At 37.6% G+C, this 23,856-nt stretch overlaps 1 protein-coding gene across 6 annotated transcripts in view; it reads left to right on the top strand.

Annotated features, from left to right (window-relative positions):
* The window catches only part of LOC145666688 (OTU domain-containing protein 7B-like), a 189,058-nt gene that overhangs the window by 127,645 nt on the left and 37,557 nt on the right, over positions 1-23,856 (top strand). For 5 of the 6 annotated variants that reach the window (XM_081734167.1, XM_081734168.1, XM_081734172.1 and 2 more), the window contains exon 2: positions 17,912-17,994. In XM_081734167.1, coding sequence (XP_081590293.1) covers positions 17,912-17,994 — 83 coding nt within the window. Of the gene's footprint in view, positions 1-9,290; positions 9,330-17,911; positions 17,995-23,856 lie in introns of those variants that run through there. The other variant, XM_081734171.1, reaches the window with a different exon arrangement.

Below are 23,856 nucleotides of genomic sequence, written 5' to 3'. Positions count from 1 at the left end.
AACTTTTACTGGAAACATTTTTGTGTATTTCTGACAGATGGCACTGTAATCGCGAAAAATCTGTTTTATTGAGTAACGCAGCAGAAAGATCATGTAATCATGTAATGAGCATTGACAAATAGGGAATTATGGGGCATTTGCTCCTTTTGGAATTTAAATTGTCCCTTATTTTGTTAAATTATCCCTACATGTGAGGACTCATTGTGCACAATTACCTTTTTAATGGTAGTTTCGCCCCTTGCTCCCATCTTCTGAAACATCGCGCTTCCTTCTCCTCGGAAATAGCCTGCGGGCGCTCATGACTGTAATCGCAGCAACTAAATATTTCAAACTGCACAGAAATGTTGGAGTTTAAAACGCACGCAATATTGCATATTAAACGTTTTGCCCTCAAGAATGAGGACAACGTTAGATTAAAATAGTTCTCCGCGAAACGGAGGCATTAAAATCAAATCAAACAAGCATGAAACTACCCTAATTGCCAAAAGAGTTCTTTTGTTGTCTACAAGCGCTTTTGGTGGTATAAAAACATCTTTACAACGGAAAATCACCCTTCAAGGAAACGACCAAAACCTGTAAATGTTAATAGTGGCGACGGTATTTTAGAAGAGCCAAATATTGCTGGAGACCTCTAAGATGGAAAACAATGATGGATCCAGCAACAACTTATGCTGGTTTTGCTGTAAATTATGCTTTTAATTTGACGAAAATTAATGGTCAGCAGTCATATTCCAGCACAACTTTTCTTTTAATTTGGAGCGGAGGTGACAAGTTCGGATACCATGTTGAACTCTAGGTTCCGTCTCCTTAGGATGTTATGAACATTCATCCCATGGAAAGCAATGGCAAACTACCATAGATTCACCTTGCCAAGGGACTTTTAGGTCAAATACCAGCCTTCGGACAGAATATCACATCATCATTCATTAACAGCCATAGAATAACGCATTGCAAAATTTGGACCCAGAATATATGCGAGACTATGCGAGAAAGTCTCGCGCGAGACTCTCGTCTCAAAATTTTATGCGAGACGAGACTTCGCATTTGCGAGACGAGACCAACATTTGAGGCTGCGAGACGAGACGAGACTTTTCCATTTCTCGTCTCGTCTCGTGTGCATCCCTAATCACGAAGGCTTATTGTGAATCCAATTCGAGGTGTTCATTGTGATTGAATGTCTTGTAAATTAAGTGAACTTTAGTGACGAAGGTAAAGTCAAATTGTGGTGATCTCGAAGTGCTGGACAGATATTAACTACTTGAGAACATGGCCACTCTTTCTGAGCACGACAGATTAATTATTTTGATGATGCACGGATGGAGTGATCGCCAAAGATCGTATGCTGAAGTTAAGGGGGTTATTTAACCAAACATTTCACGGTCCAAACGATCTCTTTTCAAAGTCAACTGTCGAGCGCACCGTGCGGCGCTTCGAGGAAACGGGAAGTGTAAAGAATCGTCGAATTCCCGGGCGACCAAAGTCATCGACTACGACCGAAAAACAGCTTGACGTTGCATTATCCTTCGTTGAAAATCCTCGCCTGAGCAACCGTGAAGATGCTTAACAACATATCAGTCGCAGGGCGTCCACAGAACCTTGAAGGCAATCAAGTTCCACCCGTACAAAATTCGTCTGATAAATGAGTTAAATAAAGATGACTACGACCGTCGTATGGAATTTTGTGAACAGATGATAAGGCGCATTGATGACGATCCTAACTTTCCCACTAGAATTGTTTTTTCAGACGAAGCCACTTTCGAATTAACCGGTCACGTTAACAGATATAACTGTAGATTTTAGGCTGACTGCGATCCTCATTGGTCGGTTGAAGCACATATCCAATACCCTCAAAAATTGAACGTCTGGGTGGGAGTGATGAACATCTCCATAGTTGGACCATTTTTCATTGACGGGAGTTTGAAATGAAATGAAATCTTTCGGTTTTACGTCCCATGATTATGCCGGTTAGGCTAAAGGAGACGGTGGTGATGAGTAATGAATGAAAATGGTGGAATGAGGAAAGTGGGAGGAAACGGGAGAACCCCGAAGAAACCCACGCACACGGTGTTTATCCATTACAAAGTTCACTTGGGGGCTGGAATCGAACCGGCACCCCAATCACCAGAGGTGTATGCTCTATCACTGAGCCACCGGGCCCCCTGACGGGAATTTGAATGCTGGAAAGTATGGAGATATGTTGCGGAACGACGTACTTCCAGCAATTAGAGACATTGTAGCGGATAACAGCCGAAACGTGGTTCCAGCAAGATGGCGCGGGCCCGCACTATGGTGTAAATATTAGGCAATTTCTGAATAAGCAATTCCCCCAAAGGTGGATTGGCAGAAGAGGTGAAATTGAGTGGCCAGCTCGTTCTCCTGACTTGTCGCCACTGGACTATTTTCTCTGGGGACATTTGAAGAATCGTGTACGAAAGGAAGGCTACCAACTTAGATGAGCTTTGGCAAAGCATTATTGAGGAAATTGCACTCATTGAACCCATTGTCATTAGGACTGCTGTAGATGGATTCTATCATCGAATAGGGACTTGTAAAATCGAACAAGGTAGGCAATTTGAGCACTTACTATAACACACTGGTTACTGGCGAATATCATGGGCACCTACAAGCATCCCGACGGTGAGAGGCGAGGTGATGCACCGACAGAATAGACTCAGAAGGGAATACACAGCTACTCATGTACGTTCACGTAGCTGTTCCTGTGTAGCATTACAAGTAGTTAATCTATCGCCTGTTGGTATATCTGATGTACACATTAGGCCTTTCCACTTCAATATGAATGTTTAATTTTAAACTTTAGTTGTTTCTCTGATTATTTCCTGCTAAGGTGACTAGAGTAAAACATTTTCGATAAGAATTCGGCATGTCTTTTTGTATCTTTTGATCGGAAGCGCATTTCGTGCATTACAGCGATAGTTTTGCCACTACAGTGTAATCTCTCAAGAACACAAAAGAACTTTTCAGATAAAAGTTGTATATTTGTGTGCTTTCCATCTGAATCTGAAATCACAACTGCGTGGTCCTATTTTAAATTTCCAAGTTGCCCCCTCCGTCTCACTAAGGTGTATCCTGATATTTTCATTTGCACACACACACTTTAGGGATCAAACATATTAGACCCATATATTTTTGTTTAATTTCATGCCCAGTTGCGTATTTCTCGAGATATTCCACTGTCCCGACATTTCTGTTGCGTTGCTCGATAAATCAGAGATTTTGCGGTTACAGTACCATCTATCAAGCAAACAAACAAATATGTTGCAGATAAAAGTTACGTATTTTTGTATGTAGCATCTGAATCTTCACTAACAATGGGGGTCCCGTTTAAACTTTTCAAGTTGCCCTCCTCTGTCCCCCTTAAGGGGCACCAAGGAGCATTTATTTGCACATAGTTAAATAGAAATCGAACAAATATTTGACACGTATTTTGTTTTTTCATGCTAGGACGTGTATTTCTCGAGATATTTTCCTGTGCCGATCTTTCTGCTGCGTTACTCAATAAAACAGATTTTTCGCGATTACAGTGCCACCTGTTAAGAATACACAAAAATGTTTCCAGTAAAATTTACGTATTTTTGTGGGTAGCATTTGAATCTACACTAAAAACTGGGGAGTCCCATTTAAACTTTTCAATTGCCCCCTCTGTCCCCCTTAGGGGACACCCGGGTGAATTCATTGTTCCACCCTGAAATAGTATTTAAAAATATATTTGCCACGTGTTTTTGTATTTCATGATACGTCGTGTATTTCTCGAGATATTCCACCGTCCCGATCTTTTTGTGACACCCTATATATTTAAAATAATAATAATCGAAACTGAAATGAAATTCTCTAAAATAAAAATAGTGAAAGTCAGAGTCACAAAGATAACAAAATGTGCACTCACAGAAGGATGAAATACGAACAGAAAGATAGTCAGGTTTTCTAACTATTCATACGAGGAAGCTCTAAAATATGCGTGAACTTCCACAGGTCTGGTGAGATCGAATTTACTCAAGCCCCTGTCTTGAATTTGCTGAACCTCTCTGAGTGCTCTTTCCCTCAAACCTATCCTACATGATTTGTCAATTGATTCAGATCCGCTATAATTCTGAAGTTCAGCCTAGCAAAACAATAGAAATTCATGTTTATACACGTATATTTCTTTGTATTTATTTTTTATTTTTCGACAATTTGCTATTCTCTATTTCTTAGATTTTATAATTTATTTGAATTACAAGTGTAAACACTTAAATATTTGTCCGTGACTTCTCATGCTTACTTTCACAGTAACATTTCAGAATTTCAGATGTAGAACAATTTAAAATCTAGTTCAAGAATACTCATTCGTTCCCTAAGTGCTCAAAAAAAAAAAAAAAAAAAAAAGTTACGTAAACATATGTAAACATTCCTTGCCCCTTTCCCCACCAAAAAAAGGAGGGCTAAAGCATTTATCTTGGAAGGTCATGTTGTCCATGTTCTGGGATTATCAAGGTATGATGCTGACTAATTAAACACAAAAATTGGCTACAATCACATAAAAATATTACAGGAACAGCAACGGGGTGTTATCAAAGGAAAGAAACGGGCTTTGCTCTCGGAAGAATTTTTGGTACTAGCGGACAATGCACCATCACATCGAGCAGCAGGAACATTCTGTTTTGTACGACAGTGCGAGTACGAACCCTTGCTCGAACCCCCATATTCATAGATTTGCTTCCGTCCATCACTTCCTCTTCTTAAGTGTGACAAAACATTTGCGGGGTAGGCGCTTTGCTTATGATGAGGTCATTAATGCGGTGGAAGTCTAGATTGCCTCCAACTCCGGAGACATGCGTATGGTATACGGTACGGACTGATCCATAGATGTGAGAAATGTAAAACAATACGAGGTGAATATGAAGAGGAAGATTGCAGGTCACCTGCTCATTTGTATCATGGTAAGAGTAAGAACTTCTGGTCTTCCCTTATAGTGTACAGGGCTTTGTTGTGAACTTTATTGTACTTGTACTATCAAACAGTATGTTAAGAATTCTTGTTTAAAGTTTGTCGGTATCCTAGCATTTCCTTCAAGTTCGTCGCATGAAATTAATTTACACCATTTTGTTGAGCTGTCTCTTTCCATTGTCATGTCCTGTAGACTAAAGGAGAGAATAATCGCTTAAAGTGAATGATTACGAAATAATTGGTGGAATTGTAACGTGGGAAAAATGGAAGAATCCTGAGAAAATTCACGGGCACGAGTTTGGCCACCATAACACCTCGCACCAAAGCTAAGTGGTCTACCATTTGAGTGACTGAGCCCCTCCTTCTTTAGAAGAGAGAGAGAGAATTAAAGTGGCTTAAAATTTCCTTACTTTTTTTTTTTTTTTTTTTTTTTTGCGTGCGATAAGCTACAAATTAATATGGAATAAATCGTATGAGAATAATAACTGTTCTTTATTTATTATCAACCACGTCTAATTCAACTTAAGAAGACCAAGAAATTCAGTATCATGGCTGACGTTAGAGGTCGAACCCAGAACCTTCAGATAGACAAGACACTGTCGTTGTTTTATCTGTTGTGTTGTATACAGTTGCTTATAGTTACACAAAAAAGAAAAAAATGCTATTAATGATTCGTTCTTTATATTGTTTGTTTTTATTGTTTGTCATGTATCCGATACGCAAATTATACACTTTGATTATTCCACAATTCAAAATCGAATCGGAATTGACTGGAGGAATTATAGTTTCCAATTGCTTATTGTTCTGTACGCAAACTGCATTATTATGAAGCAACTTTTCATTTATACTTGAAATAATATACATCCAGATTTTCTCGTTCTATAGATATGTAACTTACGTTGATTTGCAAAAGAAAGATGTATTTTATAGAAGGTAATGCTGAACGTTTAAACTGAGATCAATCTTAAAAATTCTCTAATTTTCAAAATAATTAAACTGATTAGCTAGTAATTAAGTTATCTTCGAGACAGTGTTGGCATGTATTTATTTTATGACGATTAGGAAATGGTAATTCACCTTTTATGCGTGATTTTAAACATGATTTTGTCATATTATTCAAGTTGTAAATATAAATTATACATTGAGCAGAGCTCTAGTTCATCGAACGTGCTGTTAGGCACGGTCTTGAGCGGTCATACCTCAGTTTTTTTTTGGGGGGGGGGGGATAGGAAGAGTTGAGTTGATTTTGAGTTTAACGTCCTGTTTAGCAGCGAGGCTATATGAGACGTGGACCTACTGATTAACGTGGAATCCGAACCACATGAGCTTCCGCCGGGAATCGAACCCGGGTCTCCCGCGCCAAAGGCGCGCACGCTAACCACTTAGCCACGGAGGAGCTCATGGGGGGGGCTAGGAAGAGTAGCTTCTTACGTATGTATGTAGACCTATATATTAAAACGTAATATTATAGTAAGGATATTGATTTTCCGTAATCCAAGTGTGTTTTGTGGTGCTTACTAGACTAAGAGGATGAAAATTCTCCTCTCTAGTCTTGTTTAAAGATGTTTCCCTTGACTTCCATTAGAATATTTTCAATGTTACATTTCAAGGGTTGCGTAAGACTACGTATGTGCAGATACTTTACTCAAAATGGAACGTGATGGGATCAAACTTTTCTGCAACGGGCAAGATTTCCTTTTAGTCAAGCTTTTATTAACACAGTCTAGTACTGGTAAAACATTTTATTCGCTTTAGATATTTCTGTCGAGTTTAAATTACGTTGTGGTCACATTTCGCAAAATATTATTTTTTTCTATGGCATTATTGCTGTATCGCCGGACCAATTTGAAAATCGAAAAAAGTACCAAAATATACTGCATTCGGTTATATTTGGTTGGATTACATTACGTTACGTTAGATTACCTTATTAGGCGTGTAGTTTTACTATACGGATCCATAATATTAGTAGTAGTAGTAGGAACGGGTTAGAAGCCCCGCAGAGATTAGTATGGTTCTGTTCTCGACATGAAATGGGCACATTAAAGACTTGCCCAAATTTTTCTTGCCCCTTTTACAATTTATGGATCCGTATAGTAAAACAAGTGTAACTCTCCGCGAAATAGTTCATCCGCCTCCACATACAGTGCCGCTTATTACATCAAAAACAACCAAAAAAATACAACCATTTTCTTAACTTTTACTATTCCTCTTACCTGACTTTCATTCTTCCTCACATACTTAATTAAATTCTCCAATTGACCCAGTAAATTTCCTAAAATTGGTCCGGCGATACAGCAGTCAACCCTTTTCTATTTTTAATACACCTAAGCACGCATTTGCCAGAATAAAAAAAATGCAACGTAATAAAAATATTATGGCTATCAGTGATGTGATGCTAAACTTTTTGTTGAGTATACACTAGAGCAGCGTTTCCCAACCTTTTTCAACTTGCGGCACACTATGGATGTAACTTGAATTCTCGCGGCACACTCATAGATATTATTATTTGTAAATATAAAATACCGTGGTATTTTTTTCTGTGATTACTGATCTCCTCACAGAGAAGAAAGCTCGATCACTGTTTTTTCCCAATGGTAAATCATTATACTTATTTTTCATTCTAATTTAAAAATAGAAAACAATTGCAGTGAAATATTGGACTCAGGTTTTTAAAACTAAGCTTTCTTTTTTGAAAACTGTATCCAACCTTTCACTAAGAAGAAAGATCACTAAATAATGAACGCATAAACAAAACAAATCTCTTTTAGTTTTTAAAAAATAAATGTAGGTAATTTGTATGCATGTTTGCTTTGTCGAAAAGATTGAATGATATTTTAAAATTTCAAGTTACGAAATAGTTTGAAACAATAAAGAAGCAATAATAGTTATAACAATGATAACATACTTTTCTCAACATTAAAAATGTACAGAAAAGTAACACGATATGAAACTCAAAATTGTTGATTTATAGTACAGGTTCATAGTATACCTAATGTGAAATACAAATATACATATTTTCTATGTCTTGCAATTTGATTGCTATAGAATTAGTAATTTGTTTCGATTTCCACGCGGCACACCAGGGGCCCATTCACGGCACACCAGTGTGCCGCGGCACACCGGTTGGGAAACTCTGCACTAGAGCATTTTCAAAACATAGCGTATACGCTCGACTATGAAATCTTAGATGAGTATTCCTATACGCGGTTTACTCCCATACACGCCCCGTTACATTCCTGGTGTTTACTATTATAAATGCAGTTTCAAAATAGTAAATTTATTTTTACTTTTGATTTACGTTATTTATTTATTGAAAATTCTGATATATTAAATATCTGGACATTTGTTCGCATTGTAATTGCATGTTCAATATGAGTATATGTGAAAAAAGCATACGCTTATTGAGTATCCAGCAAAAAAAAAAAAAAAAAAAAAGTAGGAAAGAATCGAGCATGACGATAGATCAGCGTGATCGTGAGTGTAAACACAAACCGCTGATAACAGAGAACATCAAACTTCCAATCATCTCTCGTTTCCCTATTTAATGACTCAGGTAGGATAAAAATACAGGATCTTGGCGTATGCAGGGTCGGATGAGATGTCGCGTGTCAAATGATAAGCCGTGATAACAGGTGTACACAAAATTGGAAGTCTACATCTACTAGGAATGAAAATTGACTCATATATAATAGATTGGGATGAGTGGTTATCTTGATCAGTGTTGCCAAGTTAGTGGTTTTCCCTCCAAATTTGGTATTTTTGAATGTTTGTTTGGTGTGTAAATTTTTAGTCTGGTAGCTAGTGACAAAATATCTTGACTCGTGAATAACTTGAAATCTTGTAAGTTTTTAATCGTGAGAAGTCAGATTGCTGAACTCTTGTGCTGTAATGGGCACAGTTATAACTTCCTCCCGGAGCTAGTATAATTTAAATTTCGATTACGAGCACATGATATGATTCGCAGCATTGAGGAATTGAACTCCGGCTGCGCTACAGAGACGTATGATAATTATATTACAATGTTTTATATTGCAGAAATAAGTTTTACTACGTATTTTTTACGACAGCATCAGAAATACTTACGTTACAATCTTTGCTTTGAAATATACTTATTTTCACTGGAACCTATAGTGGCCAATATAAATAGGTTTTTGACTGTATAGTAAGTTGCTCAGGAGGTCACAAAACTACGGAATTATTGACCCCTTTCAGCGACTTTCTCCACCCACTTGCTGCTTGAAGATTTTTTTAAAAAGAAATATTTATTTATTTATTTTTTTGCAGGATAGTGTCTTATCGAAACTCCCTTCTACACAATTATAATTCAAAGGAATGGAAAAGACGCAAGTGACGAAATAAACGTTTATGGTTAGAGTAATGTAAATGTATGTTTTATTATTTTCTGTCATTTTTATTGTAATTTAGTGAAAGTAAAGCCTACTGATAACATACGATATACTGAATCCATTATGTGAAGTAATCTTTAATGGCTACGCTGATCCTTAGTTTCTGTTTAATTTTCAATCTTGATAAACTAATTTCATTGGTGTGATTATTATTAGACTTCCAAACCATGCTGTACATGATTATTGGAAGTCTTACAAAATGACTTCGTCCGTTCGTCAACAGGTATCAGAGCAAAAACGGTAAGAGATATCAAGATGCAGTTTTTCTGCAACCGATTCAGCGTCCAAAGGATAGATTCCGTCTCCTTCGTTAATTCTCTATTCAAAATGGAAGTGGTTTAAATTAGTCGTTTCCTGTTTCAGCGTTTATTTTGATAGAACGAAAACTGTAATAAATGGCGAGAAGCAGTTTTTTTGCAAACGATTCAGCGTCTCAAGGCAACGTACCATGACTATCCCGAGTACCCTACCAAAACCTGAAATGGTTTAAATTTAATATTACTTCCAATCTTAATTCTGATTGCCATACAGCAAAAACGGGGGTCTATTGAAATCAGGGTTAGCTGGTTAAAACCAAGATGGTTTAAACCAGCTTTAAAAAAAAAAAAAAAAAAAAAAAAAAAAAAACGGTTTAAACCAAAAAACGAAAAATGTTCGTAAAAGGGTAAGTGTTCGTAACATTTTGACGAACACACATTTATAAGTTATCACGTTTCACTCCCGTATATTATAGTATTATATTCAGACCTAAATTCCCCATTCATTACTCAGAGATATTAAACTACAAAAGCAGCTTTTTTATATATAAGTTTATGAATGTTTCTTTTGAGATTTTTTGTAGTTTGTTATTATTGTTATGCAATTGCAACCGAAGAACATTCTAAATATTGTTTCGTTTTAATAATGTTTACTATTGATAAAATGCATCGAAATGCGGCACTTTATGGGAGCGGGGTCATACAAACCTCACAAGAGGCATTTATTGAAATCAGAAGTATCTTTGGTATCTATTTATGTATAAATTGGTCAGAGCCAAAGTGGACTCAAATAATTCGTATCTTTACTCACTTTTCTTACTGATATGCAAATTAAGTCGACATATTTCTTTAACCTGGACTAATAAAAGTCGTAGTGAACTAACTTGGACTAAATTAGTTCTTCTGTACTCTGTAGTATTTTGAAATTGTTCATATGTAATTCTGTACAATGATTTCACTTCTGCAACTTTTTATTTTTTTGTCCTGAAATGACTCTTGATAATTATATTATGTAAAAATCACTACACTGTATTTTTATTAAGAGTCCTCCGTGAGTGAGTCGGCAGACGTATCTCATTTATGCCCAATTAATCCCGGTTTCGAGTTCAAATAGAGGACAATTTCTCTCGGACGTAAGCCGAAAAGCCGTTTGGATTCTGCTTTAAGCTGATGTGATCCGTTCCAGCATAACCTGGTTGTTGCATTATAACATGAAGGCGAAACAAACTTATTTCTATCCATATGTGATATAAATACATTGAGCAAATTATTTAACCCCCCCCCCAAACAAAAGAAAAGAAAAGAAAAAAAAAACGGGTTTAAACCAAAAGAACTTTTTTTTGTTTTTTTCAATAAAAACAACGGTTTTTGCCAACCCTGATTGAAATGCGGTTTTCTGCAATCAATTCATTATCCCAAGAATAGGTTTCATCTTCTTTATTAATCTCTATTCAAACCGAAAGTGGTTCAAATTAGCCATTTTCGGTACAACATTTATTGTTATAAAACGAGAACGGTAATAGATAGCGGGAAGCGGTTTTCTACAATCGATTCAGTGTCAAAATCCGCAACACACTGCTAAAACGGGAAGTGGTTGAAATTTACTGCTTCTGATTTCAATACTAATTTTCATGAAGGAATAACGCTAAAAGATATCGAGATTTTTTTCAATTTATTCAGCGTCCAAAGAATAGGTTTCATCTCATCCGTTACCTCTCTATTCAAATCGGAAGTGATTCAAATTAACTATTTCCGGTATCAACATTTCTCGCCAGAGAATAAAAAAAACATATAGCGACAAGCTGTTTTCTGGAGTTGATTCAGGATGTCAAGAGAGCATACCATCACAACGCATAACACTACCGAAATCGGAAGTGGTTGAAATTTACAACTACCGGTTCTGATACAGACTTTCGTAGAGCAAAGACGATAAGAGATATCGAGATGCACTTTTTTGCAGTTGGTTCAGCTTCCCAATAGTGGGTTCTGTCTCCTTCTTCAACCATCTATTCAATCTGGAAGTGGTTCAGATTAACGATCTCCGGTTTCAACCTTTATCGTCATAGAACAAAAATAGTAAGGCGTGGCGTGTAATGGCTTTTTGATATGGATTCAGCGTCCGAGGAACAGGTTCTACCGCTGATCTTATTAATCTATTGAAAGTAATAGTTATACATGTAGTACTTCAAGTTTGAGTATTGAATTCCCATAGTTTAAAAGTCATTCACATTTTGAAACGAAACTCACTTGTTTCAAGTGGTTCGGATTCCACTTTAATCAGTAGGTCCCGTCTCATATAGTCGCGCTGCTGAAAGGGACGTTAAACTCAAAATAAGGGAAACTCACTTGTTTAATTGTAATTATCATCATCTTCATCACTAACGAGGGAACCTATCCAAGTGCGACTCTGACTTCGAGTCGAGACTATGGTCGTTGGATACCTTGTCCCAAAAGAACATAACACGGAAAGTGATACATCCTCGATCGCAACCGTTGCAGAGATATAAGCGTGAAAAGTTCGAAATTGAGCTCCATACTATACATTACAAAGTCAGCTTCCGGGTCAGATTTGGCGGAAACGGTCAGGTAAGGAAACTCAGCGAATACATATCAAAGTAGTGTTGGGAGCCCACCACCTTTTGAATGAAAAAAATGTTGCCCCCGGGGCACTCGCAGGGTCCCAGGCGGGGTCCAACTCAAAATTGGCAAATGGAACCGGGGGTCAAGTAGCATATTGTATGAAAGCTAGTGTTAAATAAAAGAAGATAGAACAAATCTCAACTCTCTATGATGACCCTGTGCAAACGGGCAACTGGTCAAAATGTCAATACAACCTACATCAGAAAATATATGGCCACTCTTCTAAATCCGTTAAGTTGTGACAATAACAAGACAGAAAAACACGTTTAAAAATGCAAGGTATTGAAGTTAAACAAATTGTTGCAGAGTCTCTCACAGTGGCCATATATTTTCTGATGTAGGTTGTATTGACATTTTGACCAGTTGCCCGTTTGCACAGGGTCATCATAGAGAGTTGAGATTTGTTCTATCTTCTTTTATTTAACACTAGCTTTCATACAATATGCTACTTGATCCCCGGTTCCATTTGCCAATTTTGAGTTGGACCCCGCCTGGGACCCTGCGAGTGCCCCGGGGGCAACATTTTTTTCATTCAAAAGGTGGTGGGCTCCCAACACTACTTTGATATGTATTCGCTGAGTTTCCTTACCTGACCGTTTCCGCCAAATCTGACCCGGAAGCTGACTTTGTAATGTATAGTATGGAGCTCAATTTCGAACTTTTCACGCTTATATCTCTGCAACGGTTACGATCGAGGATGTATCACTTTTCGTGTTATGTTCTTTTGGGACAAGGTATCCAACGACCATAGTCTCGACTCGAAGTCAGAGTCTCACTTGGATAGGGTCCCTCGTAAGATATGTTAAGAAGTCTCATCAATGCTGTATAAACTGCAAAGTACACTTGAGCAGGGTTTCTCAACCTTTTCCACCGGCGTACCACCAAAACATATTATTAATTATACTATCATTATAACTGTCGAGGAATTTGAAGCTTAAAATATATAAAACGATAATCATGCCTGTTGTTCTGTATGGTTGCGAAACATGGTCGCTTACTCTGAGGGAAGAACATAGACTGAAAGTATTTGAGAACAGGATCCTGAGAAGAATATTCCGACCCAAGAGGAACGAGAATGGGGAATGGCGGAAGCTTCATAACGAGGAACTACATAGTTTATACGGTTTACCCAACATTGTTAGGGTCGTCAAGTCTAGGAGGCTTAGGTGGGCAGGTCATGTAGCTAGAATGGAAGAAAGTAGAAACGCTTTGAAAGTCTTGACTGGTAGACCCATAGGAAAACGACCATTAGGAAGACCTAGGCGCAGATGGGAGGATAATATTAAGATGGATCTCGCAGAGATAGGAATACAAGGTAGAAACTGGATCCAATTAGCTAAGGATAGAAGTCAGTGGAGAGCTTTTGTGAACGCGGCACTGAACCTCCGGGTTCCATAGGCCATAGAGTTAGTTTAGTTAGTTAGTTATCATAATTCGTATGGTCGTAATACCATCAACAGCATCTCGCTTACCACAGGTTGAGAATCCCTGCACTAGAGTATCGTTTAATTAAATTTGATGGGACCGATGGTGCATCGGCTAAGCGAAGGCTAAACCGAATTTTTTTTTAACATAAAGTACTGCATATTTGATATAATTTCAGCTTGAAAAGACGTTTATCGCAACATATAGGGTTTGTCCGGAAAGTAATGAGTCTGGCCACCTCACGACGCTTCAGTCGTCAACAATGCGTCCGGCACAAGCGGGATTGGTGGTGTGGGTCTTAGCTAACCAACATTACCCGGATCAGTCGCTTCTGAGCTGGTAAAGTAAGTGTCGCTTATTGTCCAAACAGTGTTCGAAAATTACGTCAGTTTTTATAAGCTCAAAGTGCAGCGTTCGCTTGAGAAACGATAAGCCATTAAATTTTGTTTCAAGCTTGGAAAACCCGCTTCAGAGACGTCCATGGACACAAGCCTGCCAGGACCAAGCCCTGTCGAGAGTCAGGGTATTCCGTTCGCATGAATATTTCAAGAATGGACTAGGGAAACGTGGAGGACGACGAATGTTCTGGGCGCCCTTCGACAAGCCGTGTAAAAAAAAAAATCGTCGAAGTGAAGGAGCTGTTGGACCAAGACCGTCGTTTGAGTGTGAGAATGATAGTCAAAGAACTAAATCTACCCAAAACACGAAATTGTTGGTGAAAATTTGAACATGTGCAAGATTTATAATGCCAAATGTGCTGGTGATGGACAAAAGGGAAAACGACTTGGCATTTCCCATCAAATGTTGGAGCAAATGGAGATTGGACCAGAGTTTTTATAGAGTGTAATAGGTGACGATAGATGGATGTCCGAATACGACCCTGAAAACAAACGCCGAAGTTTGGAGCGGCACACCAATGAATCCCTGTGCCCCAAAAAGGCAAGGGTGTCTAAATCTAGGATCAAGACAATGGTTATTGTCTTCTTTGACGAGAACGGGGTTGGTACACAAAGAATTTATGCCTCAAAGGAGGACTGTCAACACGGCTTACTACGTGGAAGTCCTCAAATGCCTGCGAGAGAGTCAATCGCGTCCGACCCGAGATTGCCAAAGCTGGAACGTACTCACGATAACGCACCAAGTCACATCGCATTCGTTGTGACGTGAATACTTGCTGGAATCATCACGCTGTTGGATTCACCGTGTAGTTCCGACATAAGCCCAGCAGACATTTTTCCTATTCACGAAGCTCAAGAGAAGCTTAATAGGTCGCCATTTTGACGATATTTTGGCTATCCAAACAACAACGATGGGTGTTCTAAGGGGTTTATCGGAAGCTGGATTCCAGGAGGGCAGCGCTGTGTCGATAGCCCGAGAGAGTACTTCGAAAAATTTTAACAAATTGTACCAGTTGGATCAATAAATTTTATTTCCTACGCAGCAATATCATTACTTTCCAGACAAACCCTGTATGATGCCTTCGAAACTGAACATTGGAACTTAACATTCTTAAACTAAAGCCGTACGATTAAAACAGTAAAGTTTAATTCAGCTTGTGAAAAAACTGATATTTTCTTTTAATATTTCTCTGGTAAAGGCTATTTTTTTAAGCGATTCGTTTCTCTGGTAAAGGCTATTTTTGAAAGCGATTCGTTTAATCTGGAAATTCAGTTAACGGGACTGTAGTGTACTTAAATGAGAAATACAAGTTTTTCTTACTAACTTTTAGTTCCGGACTCAACAGCGAAATGAGTGGTTTATTGTTAATAATTTCAGAAACTTTTTTATACGCATTGTTACACTATCATTTACTATTTACTAATAACATTTCAGATACAGATATGGGTTTATTTCACACTGTATGATCTCAGTATGCATAAGGAACTGCGATTAAAAAAAAAAAAAAAAACTGGGAAACCTGAAGAGAGGCTACGGGATTGGAACTCCTATAGCTCCTGATTGCGAAGCGAGAACGTCAATCGTTTGTTTACCTATGCTCCCTCCGTAGATATAGCTACAAAGGTGTAGTTTGCATTGATTTTGAAAATTTCATGAATCCATCAGATTGTACTGTAAAACTATACGCTCTTTGTCCACTTTTATACTGTAGACAGTTTCAGAAGCTACTATTATGACTAACTTTATTACTACTATACATTATTGTCACTAACTTATTTTAAATGACAGTTTAATGTTATCCCATATCCAACAATTTCAAATAATTATAACTATTCTCGCTGGTCTAGTGGCTAACACTTTCACCTTTGATGTGCGTGGTTTCGATTCCTGGTGGGGGAGCACAAACAAATTAATTTCACAATCATTCATTTTCATTAATCATTAGTCTCCTTCAACCAAAAGGGCATATGCGTATGATGTTAAACTAAAATTTCATTTCGCTAATAATTATAATAAAGTTGTTTTAGTTACAATGAATGCTATCCGCGAGGTGTGTACTTTCAACTGTGTGATGAAGTAAACTGATTTCCAAGTCGTTTTTTCCTCACTTTCTTGACGTACGCTTTCTACAAACAGTTTCTTAATTCAGACATGAAAGTTACGAGATTATGGAATCTTGATCTCAAAGTTTGCCTCCCCCAAAAAACTAAAATACACTGTTTATTCATCTGTAGGATTTTTCATTAAATGTCATGCAATAAAATGTTCAGAAATGCACGTCTCTATACAGGGTGTGTCCGAATGACTAATTTAATATGAAATACATGTATTGACTTTTGTGTACAATGAACTAGAAATCTTCAAAATAGGCTCCTTGGGCATCGCTACACCGATGCATGCTCTTTTTCCAATTTTCATAGTCTCCCTGGAACTCGGCAACCGGAACACTGTTAAGGTGCCTCGTCGAAGCTGTTTGGGCCGCGTCAATCATCTCAAAACGCCGTCCTTTCAGGGCCCTCTTGATGCGGAGAAACAGAAAGAAGTCACACGGAGCCAGGTCGGGACTGTAAAGTGGCTGCGATAGTGTTGCCACGTTGTTTCTGGCCAATACTCGGTGACAACTAACGACGTATGATTGGGCACATCGTCATGATCGAGTGTCCACTTGTCGGCGATCTCCGGTCGCAGCCAGCGAACGCGATCCTTCAAACGGCAGAGCACTGCTGCGTAAAATTTACCGGTGACGGTCTGTCCGGCAGGTACAAACTCCCTGTGCACTACTCCTTTCGTGTCGACAAACACAATAAGCAGGGATTTGACGCGCGACTTGTTCATGCGAGCTTTCTTCGATTTTGGAGACTGCTTCTTGTGCTACACCTCACTTTGTGGCTTTGTTTCCGGGTCATACTCGAAGATTCACGTTTCGTTGCCAGTGATAACATTGTCTAAACAATTTGGATCCTCATCCAAACATGCAACCATTTCTACAGCAACAGCCACACGCCATGCCTTCTGATCGTCAGTCAACGGTTTGGGCGCAAGTTCCGCACACACTTTTCTCTCATGTTCAACATTTCTGTAATTATCTCGTACGTAATCGTTTTCGACAAATTTACTACGTTCGCAATCAGTGCAGAAGTGCGCAGACTGTAGTAGAAATTCTTTCGAAAAAGTATGAAAATTAAAGCCATATTGCAAAATTTTTCTAGTGACCTTTGTAATATGCAACGGCGTCGATTCTGCCTAACTTGGGGAGGTGGAGATTCAGGTTTGTCAGATATCTAACGAGACACCAATTAGGATTTTAATACAAACAGGTCGGCTCAATCACACTGCAGGAAGAAGGAGGCGTCAGAACCTCAGAATTGACGCCCATAGTAATATCTGTGCTTGCAATGATCATTTACAGTTTTAGGTTCCTTTAACGTAAGCAGTTCTCTTAATAATGTTTTTCGTCAATCAATTTGAAGCCGTCGTTCATCCAATAAAACGTAACGATGTTACATCTTACAATAGACACATAAAAATATGCAGTTCAAAATCTTCGTTAACTTTTGAGAACTATTGTTTTTCATTTTTGAGCTTCGGTATCAATTTATACAATATATATACAAACCACAGAGATACGAAACATTCTTATCTTATAGTTACCGCCTCAAAATGATTCAGAAGTGACTGATAAACATCCTGTGTAATTGCTCACAATACTTTGTATAAATACAGTATGAAAATTGATAAAATTATCATTTTGAAATAGAATGTGTAGCAGTAACTGTGACGATAAGAGTGATTACTAGTCTTTGTTTTAGTAATGAAACTTCTGTTCTTCAACTCTTGCAGATGGGGAATGGAGTCAGATCTGGTGGCTGAATTTATAGCCCAGACAGGAGCAGATAAATCAGTTGCTCTCAATATTCTTAAAGGTAAGGTACACGTATTTAGTAGTACTTTCGTATTAAAGAGGGAAAAAATGTGACTCGTGCAGTACCCAACTAATGTTGATTAAAAATGACTACGAATATTAGTCGTAAATTTTGAAGAAAGGGGCCAAACTACGTTTCTATTTTGACCAAATAAGGTTCTTGGTGTTGCGTCTCCCCTTCTCTCTCTCTCTCTCTCGACTAGCAAAGGGACTTACGGTTTGCATGTTTTCCATGCGCATGATTCAGCCTCGATCCCGTGGAAAACGTGTGGGTCTCGCCATACACAGAAATGAAGTTTAGGGGGAGTCCGAGTTCGTTATTTCTTGAAGCAGTTTGATAGAGGAACCCCGTTACTAAATCACTCAGTTACTACTAACGCCATTCGTTTCAAATATTTAATGTAAAAAAAGTAGTAGTTTGCAGTATTAATTTTAACAGTATCATGCACTTATGAAATGTAATTTAGTTGGTATAGGTCCCTTCCTTATGTCTTTCTCCTTCAGTACGTTCCATGTATACAGTGCGTCAAAATAACATTTGGACGAGGCCTCACCATCCCAATGACATTAGAATTTAATCCCTGACCACATGTTAAAAAGTAGATTCACATTTCATTTTGAAGACTTAGAACTAACTTTTTTTCATGCGTATTTATGTACAACAAGGGGAAAATGTAAGATGAATAATATCTTACAGATCTAATTAAGGAAAGTCCATACGATGTGTTCATATATGCTAGAAAGAGAGCTACTGTGGTAAATCGTGTTCCCATAGTGATTAAATAAATGTTATTAAGTAATACTTCTAACTTCAAAATTACGGTTGCAAGTCCATTAGTCGCTGGAGGTTAAAAGAAGCCGTACATAGAGTGAGAGAGAGAGAATATACTTTCATTTGTTTGGAATGGTAAGATTTTTTATTATTATTATTATTTCCTTTTTCCTTGATACCAACATACTCAAAAAATACCGCAATAGCAGGGACAGTACTTCGCGTGAATAACGATCATCAGATTTTTTTAACAAGTAATTTTTCTTTTAATACCACTTTGATATAAGAACGTGAACTTCCATTGACAGCTAGAGACAAAGCAGGTTCTCTTTATTGGCTAATGTCTTTGTAGTACCACTATGGGAAACAACATCTTTTGAGTTTCAACGTTGTCACTTGTGTGTTTGTGTGTTCTCGCCTTCAGTCAAAGTGATCTGCCTGAACATAAATCCACACCAGACTGACTTGATTTAAAGTCTGAATATAAATACTTGTACATTATTTTTCATCAGACGCCAAATACTAATTAACCTTTAAGAGCGAACAGCTAGTGAAGTTAGCTTTTATATGCTAATTCAGAACTATGTATAAAAGCGACAATGACTTAAACCGTTACCGGAATTCCTGTGTAAATATTTAGTGATTCAAACCATATATGTAAATTACAGTTGTATATGTCAATCTCAAACGTGATTATTTTCTTTTAAATGTATTTAAGTAACCACAGATAGCTAAAGGTTATCGCTGTCTGTGTTAATGAAAAGAAAACTGCTGTTCTTTCAACAGTAAAAATGGCTGAAATTTTATTAAAATTATTTTTAATAATTCCGCGATCTCTTTTCATGAATATAAAACATTATGTATGAATAGCATTTAATATAAAGATTTTATTATATGTTTAAAAAATAAAACTTAACTTGACAATAAAGAATTTCACAAAATATGTTTCAATTCTAGCTCATCAATATCGAACATGAGATATGGCATATCAATGTTATTCAAACAAGTTAGGAACATTATGCTCTCTGTTTTTTTTTGTAATAGAATAATTTATCCCTAATCTAGTATTATGCATAATTCACTCTCATTTCTTATATCGCAGAGTAAATAGTATGCTAACCGAGAAAAGTTTGTTATTGTGAAAGTTGTGATGACCAGTATCTTGCCCATGGGTTCTCCTGCTTTTTCATCCATCAGTTACTTTATCATCAATCACCTCGTTCTTATTCATATCCTATAACAAACAATGCATAACTGTTGCAGCTGTAAAAGATATTTCTTTTCATTTATATCTTTAGAAAGAAAGGGCAGTGTATAGGACAAAAGTAAATCTAGACACCAAAATACCCTGCAGATTTCACTGATAATGAACTGTGCTTAACACAATTACAATACATTTCGTACTTGAGCTAATTAGTTTTTGATGTGGAATGTCTTTTTTAAGCACTGATACTTCCGAGATGAAAGCTTACAACTCAGTGGGAGACGAACAAGATATACTCTTATCAAGGATGGACCCTTGTCTTCCACCCATAAACAAAACGCTAAACATGTAGCCATAAGAAAGTTTTGCTTATTGCTTTAATACACTTTTTGTTAGCTTATAAAAGAAACTTTATTTTTATGAGGTTTCTGTTATGTCATTTGTTCCTGATAATTTAGTTTTTAATTTCTTTTTGGACAAAAGTTAGGGAAGAGGGAGTGACATTTAATTCAGGGTACTATACTGCTGTTTACCTGATATGATAGAAAATAGGGAGAATCTTCAGTCACTGCAGTTGACACTGCAATCGGAAATATGTCGTATTTCATAATTATGCAATTCAACCATCACTACTCCGTCGTTATGAAGAAATGGATACCGATATGAGTTCCTTAGACAGATAATAATTGTCATGTTTTTACCTCGTTGTTTGACAGAATACTAAGACTATTGACCAGTGCTCATGAGCTCTGCAAATCACATAATTATGAGGTGACTTGACTTCTGTTGTCTATTGATGATTTATACAGATATACAGGATGTGCACTATTTTCGTTTCAGGTTATTGTTTACCTTTCGATCATAGGTATTTTCCTTTCTTTAAAAAATATGATAAAAATTTGTTTTGATTGTTTGACGTAATCAAATATAGATAATTTTGTCAAAGTATAGATATATAAAATTGATTTTTTTAATTAGTAAAAGATTGCAGTTGCCATTGATTTTATTGATAAATGATGTGAGGTTTTCAGTATACATATTTTAAGAGGATATAGGGGGCCGCTGTCGCTCAATGGTAGAGCGTTTACCTCTGCCGCATGGGGTCCTAGTTTGATCCCAGCTTACATCAAATGGGCTTTGCGATGGATAAACATCGTGTGCATGGATTTCCTCTGGGTTTTTTAGTTTCCTCTCACTTTCTTCATTGCACCATTTCGCTCATTCTGATAACCACCGTTATCTACATGACATAGCGTGGAACGTAAAACTGAAAGATTTAATATCATTTTCAGCTTGGCATTAACTAATTGTGCCGAAACAGAAATAAGCTTGGGATCTCAACAAAATTAGATTTAAAGTTATAATACTTCGTACATCAAAAGTGCTTTATTAACTTATATCTCTTAGTTTTTTTTTTTCTTTTTCTTCCCGTAACTGCACTTTTAGGTGCTCTCACAGCTATTATATATTTCCACCTTATTTCGAATTCTCTATCATTTGGTAGTTTATTTTGAATTTAGCTGTCATTTTTGGTGTGCAATCCAAACCACAAATGCCGTACGGGCAGTTTAAATCTCACATACAAGTTACTTTTCCCACATAGTTTGATAAAAAGAAAACCATATACACTATGTGATCAAAAGTATCCGGACACCTGGTTGAAAATGACTTACAAGTTCAAGGCGCCCTCCATCGGTGCTGCTGGAATTCAATATGGTGTTGGCCCACCCTTAGCCTTGATGACAGCTTCCACTCTCGCAGGCATACTTTCAATCAGGTGCTGGAAGGTTTCTTAGGGAATAGCAGCCCATTCTTCACAGAGTGCTGAACTGAGGAGAGGTATCGATGTAGGTTGGTGAGGCCTGGCACGAAGTCGGCGTTCCAAAATATCACAAAGGTGTTCTATATGATTCAAGTCAGGACTCTGTGCAGGCCAGTCCATTACAGAGATGTTAAGGTCGTGTAACCACTCCACCACAGGCCGTGTAGTATGAATAGGTACTCGATCGTGTTGAAAGATGCTATCGCCATCCCCAAACTGCTCTTCAACAATGGGAAGCAAGAAGGTGCTTAAAACATCAATGTAGGCCTGCGCTGTGAGAGTACCACGCAAAACAACAAGGGGTGCAAGCTCCCTCCAAGAAAAACACGACCACACCATAACACCACCACCCCCGAATTTTACTGTTGGCACTACACACGCTGACAGATGACGTTCACCGGGCATTCGCCATACACATCCTGCCATCGAATCGCCACATTATGTACCGTGATTCGTCACTCCACACAACGTTTTCCCACTGTTCAATCGTCCAACGTTTACGCTCCTTACACCAAGCGAGGCGTCGTTTGGCATTTACCTGCGTGATGTGTGGCTTATGAGCAGCCGCTCGACTATGAAATCCAAGTTTTCTCACCTCACGCCTAACTGTCATAGTACTTGGAGTGGATCCTGATGCAGTTTGGAATTCCTGTGTGATGGTCTGGATAGATGTCTGCCTATTACACTTTACGACCCTCTTCAACTGTCGGCGGTATCTGCCAGTCAACAGGCGAGGTTGGCCTGTACGCTTTTGTGCTGTATGTCTCTCTTCATGTTTCCACATCACTATCACATCAGACACAGTGGACCTAGGGATGTTTAGGAATGTGGAAATCTCGCGTACCAGACTTCTGACACAAGTGACACCCAATCACCTGACCACGTTCGAAGTCCGTGAGTTTCGCGGAGTGCCCCATTCTGCTTTCTCACGATGTATCTACTGAGGTCGCTGATAATGAGTACCTGGCAGTAGGTGGCAGCACAATACGAAAAACCTAATATGAAAAACGTATGTTTCTAGGGTGTCCGGATACTTTTGTTCACATAGTGTATAATGTATTTGTCATTGGATCCAAGATGTTAAGGTGCTTATCCTAGTCCGTCCGATGACTTAGTATGACGAAGGAGAGTCTACTCCGACATATTTTCATTCAGTACAATAGAATATTTCATAAAGACTTTATCAACTTAGCTGAATATTTTGAATAGTACTAGTTGAGGATAACAAATTTGTTAAGTGAAGTCCATTGGAAAGAAACAAGGACTCATAACACCATTTACATATTGTTGTACGATATGGTAAGTACCTTAATATTGGTGGAAACTATGTAGAAAAGTAGATTAAGATAAAGCTTTCGTGTAATAATAAAATTGTTTGGGAAAGTATACGTGTTTTAGTATTATTTCAAAACGTACTTACCTTAAGAAAACCTCGTATAGGTGATCGAAAACTCAAGTTGAAAGAAACACTTGAGTCATTTTGCATTATTATCAAGGAACCAGCATTAAGTATGGATTCAATAATTTACACAAAGTATGCAACAGTTAAAAATTAGAAAGGTTATAAAGTTTGTTATAAATGTAAATAATACATAAATAATATTTAGATGCAAATAGTGTTAGAGTATTATTAGTTTCAGTACCATTTAATAATGAACAATTACTCTTTAAAATTACGTCCTAAACATGTTTTGAACAAAATGGTAAATGAAGCCTATTCACATCAAAAAATGTAATCGACTTGTAAAAGATTTTTAAAAAAAAGAAGAAGAAGAAGAAAGAAAACTAAGTCTGTTTTGCGTGGTACGGGAAGCATATTTGCGGATCCCAAACGTTTCAGCATATCCTATGATCTGATTGGTCGATACAGATGTGATATCACAAGACATGACTACATATAGCACAAAGTAACCGAGAATTGTTGTCGGCTCTGATAGCCGAGTGGTCTAGCGTAACATGCTAGTATCGAAAATGTTTTTGGCGAGGGTTCGAATCCTGCCTACGGACAGTTTTTTTTACTACTTTTAAAAATGTTCATAACACTTCTTTCGTTAAAATAAGATTT

Source organism: Thermobia domestica, chromosome 12 (assembly GCF_964235325.1).
Source record: "Thermobia domestica chromosome 12, izTheDome1.hap1.1, whole genome shotgun sequence".
Taxonomy (NCBI): domain Eukaryota; kingdom Metazoa; phylum Arthropoda; class Insecta; order Zygentoma; family Lepismatidae; genus Thermobia; species Thermobia domestica.
Note: the sequence above shows the minus strand (reverse complement) of the source record. Positions and strands in the feature narration are given on the sequence as shown.